General features: G+C 38.4%; 1 protein-coding gene across 5 annotated transcripts in view; it reads left to right on the plus strand.

Annotated features, from left to right (window-relative positions):
- The window catches only part of TOPBP1 (topoisomerase (DNA) II binding protein 1), a 72090-nt gene that overhangs the window by 45317 nt on the left and 10906 nt on the right, over positions 1–15867 (plus strand). For all 5 annotated transcript variants that reach the window (XM_010839564.1, XM_010839562.1, XM_010839561.1 and 2 more), the window contains 7 exons: positions 1022–1242; positions 2141–2307; positions 2552–2663; positions 4969–5132; positions 5625–5762; positions 7991–8080; positions 8253–8414. In XM_010839564.1, the coding sequence (XP_010837866.1) occupies positions 1022–1242; positions 2141–2307; positions 2552–2663; positions 4969–5132; positions 5625–5762; positions 7991–8080; positions 8253–8414 (1054 nt within the window). The remainder of the gene's footprint in view (positions 1–1021; positions 1243–2140; positions 2308–2551; positions 2664–4968; positions 5133–5624; positions 5763–7990; positions 8081–8252; positions 8415–15867) is intronic.

Genomic DNA, 15867 nt, shown 5'->3' on the forward strand with positions numbered 1-15867 from the left:
AACAAAGGTCCATCTAGTGAAGGCTATGGTTTTTCCAGTGGTCATGTATGGATGTGAGAGTTGGACTGTGAAGAAGGCTGAACGCCGAAGAATTGATGCTTTTGAACTGTGGTGTTGGAGAAGACTCTTGAGAATCCCTTGAACTGCAAGGAGATCCAATCAGTCCATTCTAAAGGAGATCAGTCCTGGTGTTCACTGAAAGGACTGATGCTGAAGTTGAAACTCATACTTTGGCCACCTCATGCGAAGAGTTGACTCATTGGAAAAGACTCTGATGCTAGGAGGGATCAGGGGCAGGAGGAGAAGGGAATGGCAGAGGATGAGATGGTTGGATGCCATCACTGACTCGATGGACATGAGTTTGAGTGAACTCTGGGAGTTGGTGATGGACAGGGAAGCCTGGCGTGCTGTAATTCACGGGGTTGCAAAGAGTCAGAAACGACGGAGGGACTGGACTGAACTGAACTGAAAACATGTTTCACTCTAGTTCTCTATAAAGCTGGCTTACCTTAGACTCTGAGAGGTTTGTTTGTTAGTAACCAAAAAACCTTCCTTAAAAGCAGCCTATAGATACTAAGTACACTTCCTACGTAATTATAGTTATTGTTTAATTACAGTTATTGTTTCCAATGATTAAAAATACAACCTGTGAATGGTCAGCAAAATAACCAGGTTTCTAAACATGTTTCCCTAAGCCTATATAATTGAGAAAAGTCCCTTTTCTAAATGCTGTAATCATTTTGGAATTTTTTAAAATTTCCTACAGTAAACTTACCCTCTGAAGTTGAGATTCAATGTGCTTTATTTTCTAGGTAAAACATAAGTTTCTGGGAAAAAAAATTTTTAAATAAAAATTTCCCTAAGTTCAATTATTGAATAAGTATTTTCAAGTTGCTTACTGGGTGCTAGATGGTGGACATTTAAAGGTGAACCACCAATTTGCAGTCTAACTTAACAGAAGTTATGAGGACGGATTTTGTTATGGCTATCTGTTATTAAAATTGTGACTTCTGTTCCTTAGGCAGTCTCGTCAAACAGTACCTGATGTCAACACAGAGCCCTCCCAAAATGAACAGATCATTTGGGATGACCCTACAGCCAGGGAGGAGAGAGCAAGACTTGCCAGCAATTTACAGTGGCCTAGTTGTCCCACACAATACTCTGAGCTTCAGGTTGATGTTAAAAAACTGGAGGATTCTCCTTTCCAGGAGCCTTTACATGATTCAGAAATTGCTGAACAGGGTAATGAGAAAGAAATCTATTTAATTGTTTGTATTAAGTACATGTTGACTTCTTGAAAATAAATAGATAAGCACTTCGTGGTTCTCTGAATTGTACATGCCAACAAAAACTTAATAGATATATTTGGGCTTAAACTGGAAGTCAGATAAATAATTATAAATTGATGTAATTTATCATACTCTGGTTGGGAGAATTCCATGGACAGAGGAGCCTGGCAGGCTACAGTCCATGGGGTTGCAGAGAGTCAGACACGACTGAAGTGACTTAGCCACATAGGCATCATAAATTGAAATATGTATTTTGATTAAATTTGGAAGTTAAGGATTAGGCATTTTTTCCCCCAGACATTTTTCCAGTTCTTTTTGCATTTGTGTAGTTAATGCTTGATTTTTCTCTCAATCATGTTCATTTAAGTCTTAACTCCACCTAGCATTTACCTACATTTCTTTAGAGCTGTATGAATTTCTTTCTGAATTCCCTATATTTTTCTTCCTTGGACTTTACCTTGAAAACAAAATGCTTCCTGTTTGTCATCATTGGTCATCTTTCCCCCCCTCTTTCTCTTTCTGATCACATGAGTATTTCTCTATACTAGATGTATAGATTTATCTCTGCTTCTGATTTTCTCATAGAATTGCTCTCATTTTTAAAATCTGATTTACATTTTACTGATGAAGGTGTGGTATTTAAAGAGAGAAGCACACAGATAACACCATTTGCCATTTTAATTGCATTCATTTATAAGCTCTAGAAATAGGCTACTTCTTTTGCATGTACATTTTACATTCTAGAATTTCTGTTTAATTTCATCTTGGTTAAGACAGATGAGAATATTTCCCAGACTTTCTTCTTAGTCATATTTGGATAACATCACACTGTAGCATTTTATTGCCCTCAGCTGTCTGTGATCCTGGGAACGTATGTGTGACCGGAGCCCCAAAACACCCGATCTCTGAAGAACTGGAAGCTCCAGTGAAAGACAGCCACCTGATCCCTACGCCTCAAGCCCCCAGTATTGCCTTCCCCCTAGCCAACCCACCTGTGGCTCCACACCCTAGAGAAAAGGTTTGTTTATCCTTAGTATGGTGATAAAACTTTTGGATATTGCTGTTACGCTACATTCAGAATTTTTTGATATCAATATCAAGGTTTTGTCATATGTTGAAAACTTTATTTCTTTGTACTTTATTATAATCATTTCTGCATTTGATGACTCAGAAAACTAAGTAAAATGTTACTGTAAAAGAACCATAGACTTGATAGCTGTTTTGATGTTAATTTTTTTCTAAAATAAACTTTTCCATTCCAGATTATAACAATAGAGGAGACTCATGAAGACTTAAAAAAACAGTACATATTTCAGTTGTCATCTCTGAATCCTCAAGAACGTATTGATTATTGTCATCTGATTGAAAAACTAGGTACAAGTATCTTACTTATGTCGAAAATGTAACCTTATTTGGAAGTCAAATGTAGCTAACTATTGATTACCATTTTTAAGCTGTAGAAATTGAGATTAGAAAGATGAATAACTTGTCTCAGGCCATACAGCCTGTCAGCAGTAGAACTTAAGTCATAGGATTTAAAGATTTAAAGTGAATCCCATCATTCAGGTGTAAGAATCTTGTCCTACTTTGAATGTTCATTGTTGAAACTCTGGACAAAATCAAAGGAATTATATAGTTAAAAACTACATTTTCATGAAGTTGAAGGTACACTGATATCCAGACAGGAGCTCCTCCTGCTGTGATGTTCTTATTCTACTGGTTGTCAAGCTCTTCCTGACCATTCTGGAAGCAGCATACTAGAAAGGTAAACTTCCTAACAACTACTTTAAAAAGTAAAATGAAGCAGGTGAAATTAATTTTACATATGTATTTTATTTATATGTGTACTTTATTTAATATTTACTTTATTAGTATATGCAAAATATATTCAAAATATTTTATTCAACATGTAATTAGTATAAAATATCAGTGAGATAATTTGCCTGTTTTCTTATTAAGTTTGAAATCTGGGATATATTTTACATGTACAGCACATCTCAACATCTCAATAGGGAGTAGCTGTGCTTCAGGTGTTCAATAGCCCCATGTGACTAGGAGCTACTGTATTGGACAAAGCAGCCTTATAGAACTTAATATGACAACTTGACCTAGAGAAACATTAAGAAATAATGATTGTTTTTAATAGTGGCCCTGAATCATCAAGAAAAGATTAAAGGTCCTTTAGTGCTCTCCTTTTAAGTTTGTGGGACAAACTTAAAACTCCTTTTAAGTTTTTTTTTTTTGTTAAGATTTCTTTCAGATACAGTTGTGTACTTAAGAAGCTGTATGTTTTGGAAACTTCACTCATGTGGAACATTTGTTTCCCAGTCATACAATAAATTAGATGGAGATAAGTCAGAATTGCTAAGCGTTACCTAGAGCTACCAAATGGAGCACTTTCAAGTGTGTGTCTTCCGTAGAGTGTTCCATCTCTGTAAACTATGCAGCTAGCAGAGACTTGTCTAGAAGAGAGCAGAGGCAGATGAGGGCAGATTGCTGAACTGGGAGTCTGTGACTAGAGGGTTTTTGATACTAGACTGCAGAGAGTCCCATCATTGTATAAACGAAGCAGCCGTGGCCAACTGATGTACATAAATAAGTTCGCCTGTTGTCTGGGTTATAATAAATTCATTACGTAGAATTAGATATTGATATTAATAATGGAATTTTTACCTTATTGTTCTTTAGTCACTGTGATCCTGGGTTAGTTACTCTATACCTGTGTCCTCATATGTAAATTGTACATAATAGAATATTCATAGAATAGTGATGATTAAATGCGTCAATACTTTAAACTCCCTGACTTGTATAGTAAGTGCTCAAAAGTATTGCCGCTCTTAATTATTAAAGTCATCTGTAAAGCATGAGTAGAGTTCCATTGTTTTGTTAAAAATCTCAAGAAGTCCTTGGTACCACACTGCCTAACCTCTAAAATAGAAATAAAAGCATGCTTTACATATGCTTTCATTTACTTAGGCCTTCTTCTTTCCTCAAAGTCAGACTTCTTTCTTACATATCTGAGAAGAGGGATCAGCTCTCACCGTCTCCTTCATCTCTATTTACCTAGCGTGTGTTTTCCTCCTGAGCTTCTGTGTTGGTCTACTGACCTTATTTCCACTAAAAGCAGGACAAAAATTTTTTTTTCTGTATTTAGTCTATAGATGCCCATTTTTGGCCTCCCTCTCCCTGGTGACACATATTCAGTGCTTGAAAACTGCTAAGGTAGTTGAAAGAGACTTAAGAGATGTGAACCTAAGAGAGGCTTAAGAGCAACCACTTGCAGTTTGTTGCTCTTGTTTGTATTCATTTTCTTTTTTTTATCTTAATTGTAACCAATTTCAGAGAAGCAGGAAATTTTGAGTAAACATTTTATAAAAATACTCATGTAAAGTAATTGTCCGGGGTTTTGTTTATTTAATGCAGTTCATTTATAAATAACTTCTCTGCATTCCTGGGCTCGATTCCTGGGTCGGGAAGATCCCCTGGAGAAGGAAATGGCAGTCCACTTCAGTACTCTTGCCTAGAAAATCCCAGGGGCAGAGGAGCCTGGCGGGCTCCAGTCCGTGGGGTTGCAAGAGTCGACGACTTAGCGACTACACCACCACCACTGCATAGTGAGGTACATTTTCCCTCAGAAAAGGTTACGAATCAATAAAGTATCAATTTTTCTCTAATTAAGGTGGATCAGTGATTGAGAAGCAGTGCTTTGATCCCAGCTGTACACACATTGTTGTGGGGCATCCACTTCGCAACGAGAAGTATTTAGCCTCCGTGGCAGCGGGAAAGTGGGTACTCCATCGCTCCTACCTTGAAGCTTGCAGGACTGCTGGGCGCTTCATGTCGGTGTGTATGCAAATTAACGTGAAGGGTCATTTTTCTTTAAAATTAAATGTCTTAATAATTGATTCCAGCACATAAAATATTAAGCTAGTTATTTGAAATATTTTGGTTTGTAACTGACCATCGCAATAATATCTATCATGTAGTTTTTGAAGTTTTCAATCAAGATAACCTCAGGGATCTCTCTTGTATAGACTAGTAATTAAACTGTTAATATATACCTCCTCCGAGACCATGTCCTTCTGTGACTTTCATCTTATAGTAGGTAAAGCCCAGTAATCTAAATATTACCAGTTGCTAAGATGAAGCTAGATGTACATGACTTTCATATGAAGGCAAATTAATCTACATTTCCTCCATGCTCATAAATTGATGCTTGTTTAGTACTCTCTGTATTTAAAGGAACAAAATGTGTAGCTTGTAGCTCTTACTAGATTGGGGACTCTTTGAGGACGAATTGTAGAAATTCAAAAGTTTGTTGAACTAATTCTCTAGGAAGAAGACTATGAGTGGGGAAGTAGTTCCATACTTGATGTTTTGACTGGAATCAATGTACAGCAACGAAAACTAGCACTTGCAGCAATGAGATGGAGGAAAAAAATCCAGCAAAGACAAGAATCAGGCATTACTGAGGTATTAATATATATAATTATGTGGGTAGTATAAATGGCATTTGATGTCATGACTAGTCCAGATTTTAATTTTTAATAGATAACCTGTATTACAAAGTAAGAATAGTTCTATTTGTCTTTTATTCTTTGATTGATATACTTAATTTGGGCATTCTAAATTGAGCTTAGTGTGATTCCTAATTCTAATTGTGATCAACAGTAATATATATTTAGTGTTGATGGCGCTCTTAAAAATCATTTATATGTGTAAAATGTGACCCATACTATATTTCTTCCAAAGAATCTTTTCAGCCTCTAGCTTCAGGAGTTTTCAACTTGGGGTCCACAGATTATCAAATCATATATCAAAGGAGTTTATAGATCAGATTCAGAAAGGCTGTACACTTTTGATGGGAAAAATACATCTTTATTTTTACAAACCTCTAATTGAAAGTTTGCATTTCCTTCATTATATAAGTCTAGGCAACAAATCACAACACTGTTAACAGTGCTGTGACGTTCCCCACAGAAATCAGGTATTTTTTTTAATGTATTTTTTTATTTGGCTTTGTTGAGTCTTACTTGCAGCGTAAAGGATCTTCACTGCCTCACATGGGGTCTTTCCTCGTGGCGCACGAGGTCTCTAGTAATGGCTTTCAGGCTCAGTCGTTGCAGCGTGGGTTTAGTTGTTTTGCAGCATGTGGGATCTCCAGCAGGGATCAGACTTGCATCCCCTGCATTATAAGGCAGGTTCTTAACCACTGAACCACCAGGGAAGTCCCAAAAATCAGATATTTTTGCTTGCATTATGTTTGCAACTTGAAATATTGTTTATGTTCATCACAACTTTAAAATTATAATACATATAGACCTCCTCGACTTGCAGTGGTTTGACTTTATGATGCTACAAAAGTGATACACATTCAGTGAAAAGCATATTTCAAATTTTGAATGTTGGTCTTTTTCCAGGCTAGCATTATACAATGCAGTACTCTCTGGTGATGCTGGGCTATAGCAGCAAGCACCGCGCCCAGTGAGCCACATGATCGTGGGGGCAGTAAACAACTGATACAGCCATTCTGTTTTTCTGTATAGTATTCAGTGAATTACATGAGATATTCAACTACTTTATTATAAAATTGACTCTGTGTTAGCTGATTTTGCCCAACTAAAGACTTCTGTGTTATGAGCATGTTTAATGTAGACTAGTAAGCTATGGTTAGATAGTATTACTGACTCAAAGGACATGAATTTGAGCAAACTCTCAAATTAGTTAGTGGACCTAGTGGAGAACAGGTGCGCCTGGCGTGCTGTAGTCCTTGTGGTTGCAGTCAAAGACACAGCTTAGCAACTCAACAGCAGCAGCAGTGAGACTTCCCTGGTGGTCCTGTGGCTAAGGCTTCGTGCTCGCAATGCATGCAGCCCAGGTTCAATCCATGATCAGAGAACTAGATCCCACATGATGCAACTAAAAGTCCCACGTGCTGCAACTAAGACCCGGTGCAGCCAAATAAATAAAGTTTTAAAAAACAGTAGTAATGTATGATGGTTAGTACATTAGGTGTATTTAAATGCATTTTTTACTAAATGGTGTCTTCAACCCTCTGATGGGTTTAAGGTAGAAGCACATCTATTATGTCACAAATTTTTTAATATTTTTATAATTTTCAATAAAATGGTTTCATTTGTAATACTTTGTTTTATTTTGAACATTTATAAAACATTCATATGGTATGGAAATTACATTTCAATAAAGGTGTTATTTTTTTTTTAATTATTTGGAAAACAGATCATAGGTTTTACTAGACTGCCAGATGGGTCCATGCCTCACAAAAAGGTTAACAATACAAATTATGTCATCTTTTATGTTATATTCTGAGTTCTCTGCTATCTCCAAGTCCCTGTTAGCCTTGATTCCCTTTATTTTAGAGTAATACCACAAGCTTCTGTTAACTGTTAATTCTGTACTTAAATTTCCAATTTGTAGTCATTTTCAAGGGAAATAGTAGTGAGGCTTCATCTAATCTAAGAAGCCGTGTTTTAGATTCTACAATTAGATTAGTTGTTAGGAAGAAAAATACTACCAAAAACCTAGGCAAATGTCAAGTCACTTTGTTTTACTGTTACCTAATTATTAAATCATTTTTTTATTCTTTAATTATTTATTGATGGCCAACTGTATGCCAGACACCATGATATTGTCAAATTATTTTCCAAATAATTTCTACACTGATTATTCTTTATTTGCAGGGGGCATTTAGCGGGTGGAAAGTTATTTTACATGTTGATCAGTCCCGAGAATCAGGATTCAAACGCCTACTTCAGTCAGGAGGAGCAAAGGTTTGTATTGAGTCAACTTAACTGGCTTTTTTACAATTATTTCTAACCAAGGTTGCTGTGATCAGTTTTTGATTTTCTGTACTTTATGAGATGGTAATCCTTAGGTGTAGCTTATACAGTTGAACTACCTTGGAACACTGATAGATTGTGGTGCTTTTTGTTTTTTCCTTAGGTGCTGCCTGGTTATTCTGTATCTTTATTTAAAGAAGCTACACATCTCTTTTCTGACTTTAATAAACAGAAACCAGATGACTCAGGAGTTAATATAGCAGAAGCTGCTGCCCAGAATGTATACTGCTTGAAAACAGAATACATTGCTGATTTTCTTATGCAGGTTTGTAAAATCCTGTCCTTGACAACCTCTCTACCAGAAACATGCTTATATGCATATAGATTTAACTATACAGTAAAACCCTTGGTTTTTATTCATAGAATGTTAATCTCCCATTAGTCTCCTTGATTCAACCCTTTCAGTTTCCATCTATTTTTTTTAAATAATGAACACATGTAAACATTTGACCTGGAAGGTAAATATGAAATAGGTTTAAAAATCTGGAGACCTATAAAAACCTTAAAAGTGCCCTCTAAAATGTTGGACTCTAAAGAACGCAGAAATTGATTCTGCAAATCCAAGGAGAGACATTTACCCAAGGGTCCTTTCTAAATTTTCTTGACCTTTTTGCTTTGTTGTTGTTTAGTTGCTAAGTCATGTCCAACTCTTTGTGACCCCATGAACTGCAGCACACCAGACTTCCCTGTCCTTCACCATCTCCTGGAGTTTGCTCAGACTCATGTCTATTGAGTGAGTGATGACATCCAATCATCTCACCCTCTGTAACCCACTTTTTCTTCTCTCAGTCTTTCCCAGCATCAGGGTCTTTTTCCGGTGAGTCACCTCTTCCTGTCATGTGGCCAAAGTATTTGGAGCTTCAGCATTAGTCCTTCCAATGAATATTCAGGGTTGATTTCCTTTAGGATTGATTGGTGTGATCTCCTTGCTGTCCATGGGACTTGCAGGAGCCTTCTCCAGCACCACTCTCCTCTTTTACCCTCACCAAGAGGCTCTTTAGTTCGTCTTCACCATTCTGTTTGAGGGATATATCAAGAGGTTCTTTAGTTCTTCTACTCCCATTAGAGTGCTACCTTTTGCATATCTGAGGTTATTGATATTTCTCCTTGCAATCTTGATTGCAGCTTGTGATTCATCCAGCTGGGCATTTCACGTGATGCACTCTGCATAAAAGTTAAATAAGCAAGGTGACAGTATAGAGCTTTGATGTATTCCTTTCCCAATTTTGAAATAATCTGTTGTTCATGTCCAGTTCTAATTGTTGCTTCTTTACCTACATAGAGGTTTCTCAGGAGGCAGGTAAGGTAGTCTGATATTCCCATCTGTTTTAAGAATTTTCCACAGTTTGTTATGATCTACACAGTCAAAGGCTTTAGCATAGTCAATGAAGATGTTTTTCTGGGATTCTCTAGCTTTTTCTATGATCTAATGGATGTTGGCAGTTTGATCTCTGGTTCCTCTGCCTTTTCTAAATCCAGCTTGTACATCTGGAAATTCTTGGTTCACATACTGTTGAAGCCTAGCTTGAAGGATTTTTGAGCATCACTTTGCCAGCATGTGAAATGAGCACAACTGTGTGGTAGTTTGAACATTCTTTGACTTCACCCTTCTTTGGGATTGGAATGAAAACTGACCTTTTCCAGTCCTGTGGCCACTGCTGAGTTTTCCAAATTTGTTGACATACTGAGTGCAGCACTTTTAACAGCATCATCTTTTAGGATTTGAAATAGCTTAGCTGGAATTCCATCACCTCCACTAGCTTTGTTCATAGTATTGCTTCCTAAGGCCCACTTGACTTTGCACTCCAGGATGTCTGGCTCTAGGTAAAGGACCACATCATCGTGGTTATCCGAGTCATCTTTTTTTGTATAGTTCTTCTGTGTATTCTTGCTACCTCTTAATCTCTTATGCTTTGGTACATTGTAAATACCTGTGTTAGATAGTAAGGGAAATCATGCACTTGCTACATGGAAGGCTCACTATATTCCTGTTCAGAATTGGCCTTTGTTGGCTATTTGAATGGGCAAAGAAAAATCTTGACACCAGAGTACCTAAAATGCCATCAGGAATCAGTGAGATATGACACATCATAAATGTCTTACCACAAAGGATTTCAAATAGAAGGAAGTCAAAACTCAACCTGGTTTGTAATTGTTGCTGCTTGCGTTTGGAAGTTGGTCAGGAATTAATAGAAGGAATGCTTGAAACAGATATAAAACCTGTTATAAAGCAGTGAAGTGTATTGACTAGGAATTAGTAAATCAGTGCTTGTTCTCCTTGAACATCTAAATAAATACATATATATATATAAAACAGGTATACATGCTTTATTATTTTTAAATGACAAATTTCTTGAGGTAAAAGAACACCATGTATACAAGAGATCGTGAAGATTTATTCTAAGAGCCATCTCTGATGAATTCATGATTCATTAGAATGCTGTGTAAAGAAGGATTCTGAGTTTGTATCATTAGCAGTGTCTTTGTTATCCTTGCTCAAATTAGAATCTTCTCAGTGGTAGCATTTCTTTCATTAGAGAATGAGAGCTTTATGATCCATTTAATTTCCCTTTTAGTTGCTAGAAACTCCGGGGAATTTTTTTTTTATTATAATTTTCTCCTTTCCCTTTATTACTTGATTTTTTCTTTTATTTTGTGGACTGTTCAGTTCAGTCGCTCAGTCGTGTCTGACCATTTGCGACCCCATGAATCGTAGCATGCCATGCCTCCCTGTCCATCACCAACTCCCGGAGTTCACTCAAACTCGTGTCAGTCGAGTCGGTGATGCCATCCAGCCATCTCATCCTCTGTCGTCCACTTCTCCTGCCCCCAATCCCTCCCAGCATCAGGGTCTTTTCCAATGAGTCAATTCTTCGCATGAGGTAGCCAAAGTATTGGAGTTTCAGCTTTAACGTCAGTCCTTACAATGAACACCCTGGGCTGATCTCCCTTAGAATGGACTGGTTGGATTTCTTTGCAGTCCAAGGGACTCTCAAGAGTCTTCTCCAACACCACAGTTCAAAAACATCAATTCTTCGGCGTTCAGCTTTCTTCACAGTCCAACTCTCACATCCATACGTGACCACTGGAAAAACCATAGCCTTGACTAGACGGACCTTTGTTGGCAAAGTAATGTCTCTGCTTTTGAATATGCTATCTAGGTTGGTCATAACTTTCCTTCCAAGGAGTAAGCGTCTTTTAATTTCTTGGCTGCAGTCACCATCTGCAGTGATTTTGGAGCCCCAAAAAATAAAGTCTGACACTGTTTGCACTGTTTCCCCATCTATTTCCCATGAAGTGATGGGACCAGATGCTATGATCTTTGTCTTCTGAATGTTGAGCTTTAAGCCAACTTTTTCACTCTCCACTTTCACTTTCATCAAGAGGCTTTTTAGTTCCTCTTTACTTTCTGCGATAAGGGTGGTGTCATCTGCATATCTGAGGTTATTGATATTTCTCCCGGCAATCTTGATTCCAGCTTGTGTTTCTTCCAGCCCAGCGTTTCTCGTGATGTACTCTGCATAGAAGTTAAATAAGCAGGGTGACAATATACAGCCTTGATGTACTCCTTTTCCTATTTGGAACCAGTCTGTTGTTCCATGTCCAGTTCTAACTGTTGCTTCCTGACCTGCATATAGGTTTCTCAAGAGGCAGGTCAGGTGGTCTGGTATTCCCATCTCTTGAAGAATTTTCCACAGTTTGTTGTGATCCACACAGTCAAAGGCTTTGGCATAGTCAATAAAGCAGAAATAGATGTTTTCTGGAACTCTCTTGCTTTTTCCATGATCCAGCGGATGTTGGCAATTTGATATCTGGTTCTTCTGCCTTTTCTGAAACCAGCTTGAACATCTGGAAGTTCACGGTTCATGTATTGCTGAAGTCTGGCTTGGAGAATTTTTGAGCATTACTTTACTAGTGTGTGAGATGAGTGCAGTTGTGGACTCTTACTATACTGTAATTTGGGGTTTTTTTTAATTAGTTTATTTTAATTGGAGGCTAATTACAATATTGTGATGGTTTTTGCCTTACATTGACATGAATCATCCACGGGTGTATATGTGTCCCCCTGTCCTGAACCCCGCCTCCCACCTCTCTCCCCATCCCATCTCTCTGGGTTGTGCCAGAGCACCAGCTTTGAGTGCCCTGCTTCATGCATTGAACTTGCACTGGTCATCTGTTTCACATATGGTAGTATACATGTTTCAGTGCTATTCTATCAAATCATCCTACCCTTGCCTTCCCCACAGGATCCAAAATTCTGTTCTTTACATCTGTGTGTCCAGTTCCATTCTTCTTTATTAGGATTGCTTTGGCTGTTCAAGATTTTTTGTGTTTCCATATAAACTGAGATTATTTGTTCTAGTTCTATGAAAAATACCATTGGTAGCTTGATAGGGATTGCATTGAATCTATAGATTGCTTTGGGTAGTATACTCATTTTCACTATATTGATTCTTCTGATCCATGAATATGGTGTATTTCTCCATCTATTTGTGTCATCTTTGATTTCTTTGATCAGTGTTTTATAGTTTTCTTTGTAGTGTCCTGCTTTGTCTCTTATCACGGTCTTTATTTCAAAGTCTATTTTGTCTGGTATGAGTATTGCTACTTCTGCTTTCTTTTGGTCTCCATTTGCATGAAATATCTTTTTCCAGCCCTTCACTTTCAGTCTGTATGTGTCCGTTGGTTTCAGGTGGGTCTCTTGTAGACAGCATATGTAGTGTCTTGTTTTTATATCCATTTGGCCAGTCTTTGTCTTTTGATTGGGGCATTTAGCCTATTTACATTTAAGGTAATTATTGAGAACTATGATCCCATTACCATTTACTTGTTGTTTTACATTAGATTTTATAAACCTTTTCTGTGCTTCCTGTCTAGAAAGATCCTTTAGCATTTATTGAAGAGCTGGTTTGGTGGTACTCAATTCTCTCAGCTTTTGCTTGTCTCTAAAGCTTTTGATTTCTCCTTCATATCTGAATGAGATCTTTGCTGGGTAGAGTAATCTTGTTTGTAGGTTTTTCTCTTTTATCACTTTAAGTGTGTCCTGCCATTCCCTTCTGGGCTGAAGAGTTTCTATTGAAATATCAGCTGTTATCTTTATGGGGATCCCCTTGTGTATTGTATGTTGCTTTTCCCTTGCTGCTTTTAATATTTACTCTTGTGTCTAATCTTTGTTAGTTTGATTAATATGTATCTTGGGGGTTTTTGCCTTGAGTTTATCCTTTTTGGGACTCTGTGGGTTTCTTGAACTTGGGTGGCTATTTCCTTCCCCATTTTAGGGAAGTTTTCGACTATTATCTCCTCAGGTATTTTTTCATGCCCTTTGTTTTTGTCTTCTTCTGTGATACCTATGATTCGAATGTTGGGGCATTTAACATTGCCCCAGCAGTCTTTGAGGTTGTCCTCATTTCTTTTCATTCTTTTTTCCTCTCTGCTTCATTTATTTCCACCGTTCTATCTTCCACCTCACTTATCCTCTCTTCTGCCTCAGTTATTCTACTGTTGGTTCCCTCCAGAGTGCTTTTGACCCTCAGTTATTGCATTATTCATTATTGATTGACTTTTCTTTATTTTTTCTAGGTCCTTGTTAAACATTTCTTGCATCTTCTCAATCCTTGTCTCTAGTCTGTTTATCTGTAACTCCATTTTGTCTTCAAGATTTTGGATCATATTTACTATCATTATTCTGAATTCTTTTTCAGATAGACTCCCTATCTCCTCTTTGGTTTGGTGGGTATTTATCATATTCCTTCACCTGCTGAATGTTTCTCTGCCTTTTCATTTTGTTTATATTGCTGTGTTTGGGGTGCCATGTCTGTAGGCTGTAAGTTCATGGTTCCTCTTTATTGTGGAGTCTACTTCCTGTGGGTGGAGTTGGACTAGTGGCTTGTCAAGGTTTCCTGGTTAGGGAAACTTGTGTCGGTGTTCTGGTGGGTGGAGCTGGATTTCTCTCTGTAGTGCAGTGAAGTGTCCAGTAGTGAGTTTTGGGGGGTCCATGGGTTTGACATGGCTTTGGGCAGCCTGTGTTTTAATGCTCAGGGTTGTGTTCCTGTTTTGCTGGAGAATTAGTGTGGTATGTCTTGCACTGGAACTTACTGACTCTTGGGTGGAGCTTGGTTTCAGTGTAAGTATTGAATCTTTTGGGTGAGCTCTTGTCTATTAATGTTGCCAGAGTCAGGAGTTCTCTGATGTTCTCAAGTTTTGGAGTTAAGCCTCCTGCCTCTGGCTTTCAGTCCTTCTCTTACAGTAGCCTCAAGACTTCTCCATCAATACAGCACATATGATAAAACATCTAGGTTAATGGTGAAACAATTCTCCACAGCCAGGAACACCCAGAGAGATTCATAGAATTACATAGAGAAGAGAAGAGGGAGGAGGAAGATAGAGGTGACCAAGAGAAAAGGGGGAGTCAAAGGGGAGAGAGCGATCAAGCCAGTAATCAATTCTCTAAGTGCTCTGCACAGCCCAGAACACCCAGTGAGATTCACAGAGGTAAGTAGAGAAGAGAAGAGGAAGGTAGGAGATAGAGGTGATCTGGACGAGAAAAGGGAGAGTCAAAAGGGGAGGGAGCAGTCAAGCCAGTAATCAAATCCCTAACTGAAAATGAATACTGAAGATAGATTCTTAAAGGTACAAAATTGATAATACCAAAAAGCAAGATTAGAAATCTAGAATAGACTCAAAAATACAATATAAAATACAAAAACAAAATCCATCACAATATTTATATATATGTGAAATTTACTTTAAAAAATAGGGTCCTTTTTTTTGCTAGGTAATACTAGGTTATGAAAATCAAAGGAGTAATAAAGAACTTAAACTTTCTTTAAAAAATTAAAAAGTCATAATAGTAAAAATATATCTAGGAATTTCTCTGGAGCTGTTGTGGGCAGTGTGACGTTAGTTGAGTGTCAGTCTGTTTTTCCAGCTTGTACTTGTTTTGAAGGTCTATAGGTCCCCCTCCAGTGCACAGTCAGTATTAACCACAGGGTTTTAATGCGTTGCACCTGTCTCTTCCACAGCGGTTCCTTTTTCTGTTTATTTTTACTTCCTCTGTTTGCAAATCTCTTCAGTGTCTAATTTCTGCCCTGACACAAGGGGGTGAAGGTGGCTACTTATTTAGGCTCACTTGTTCTGTGTTTTGGGAAGGGAGGGACACTGCAAACAAATACCACTGGCATGTTTGGGGAGTGCTCACAGTGTGTGGACCACCCTGGGTTTACCACAGCCCGGGGCAGTGTGTGTTTCCCAGGTCTACACTGCTCAGACTCCAGGGTGCTCTTCAAGGACACTGTCCCAAGTGGGCCCTACATTTCATGCAGTCCCCAAGTCTAAGCTGCTCAGGTTCTCGGGAGCTTTGCAGGGGCACAGACCCAGATGGGTTGTGCATTCTGTGCCTCCCAGGTCCGAGCACCTCAGGCAACCCAGTGCTTGATGAGCACACTGTCCCAGAAGCACCATGCATCTTAATCACCTCCCTGGTCCTGGCCTGTTGGTTTCCCAGGTATGCTGCGAGAGCACCATCACAGGTATGCTGTGTGTCTCTGGGGAGCTAATCTCAGGCTGTGACACTCCTGGCAGATGTCAACCATCCGGAACCCAGAAGACGTAGCTAGCAACTGGGAGTCTGCTCACAGTTTGGTAGAAGATGCAGTCTCCAGAGCTGAGATTGCAGCAGCCCCTTGCCTTCCGGCTCTGGCTCTGTCTGTCGCACACCT

Source organism: Bison bison, unplaced genomic scaffold, assembly GCF_000754665.1.
Source record: "Bison bison bison isolate TAMUID 2011002044 unplaced genomic scaffold, Bison_UMD1.0 scf7180017864119, whole genome shotgun sequence".
In the NCBI taxonomy this organism is placed as follows: domain Eukaryota; kingdom Metazoa; phylum Chordata; class Mammalia; order Artiodactyla; family Bovidae; genus Bison; species Bison bison.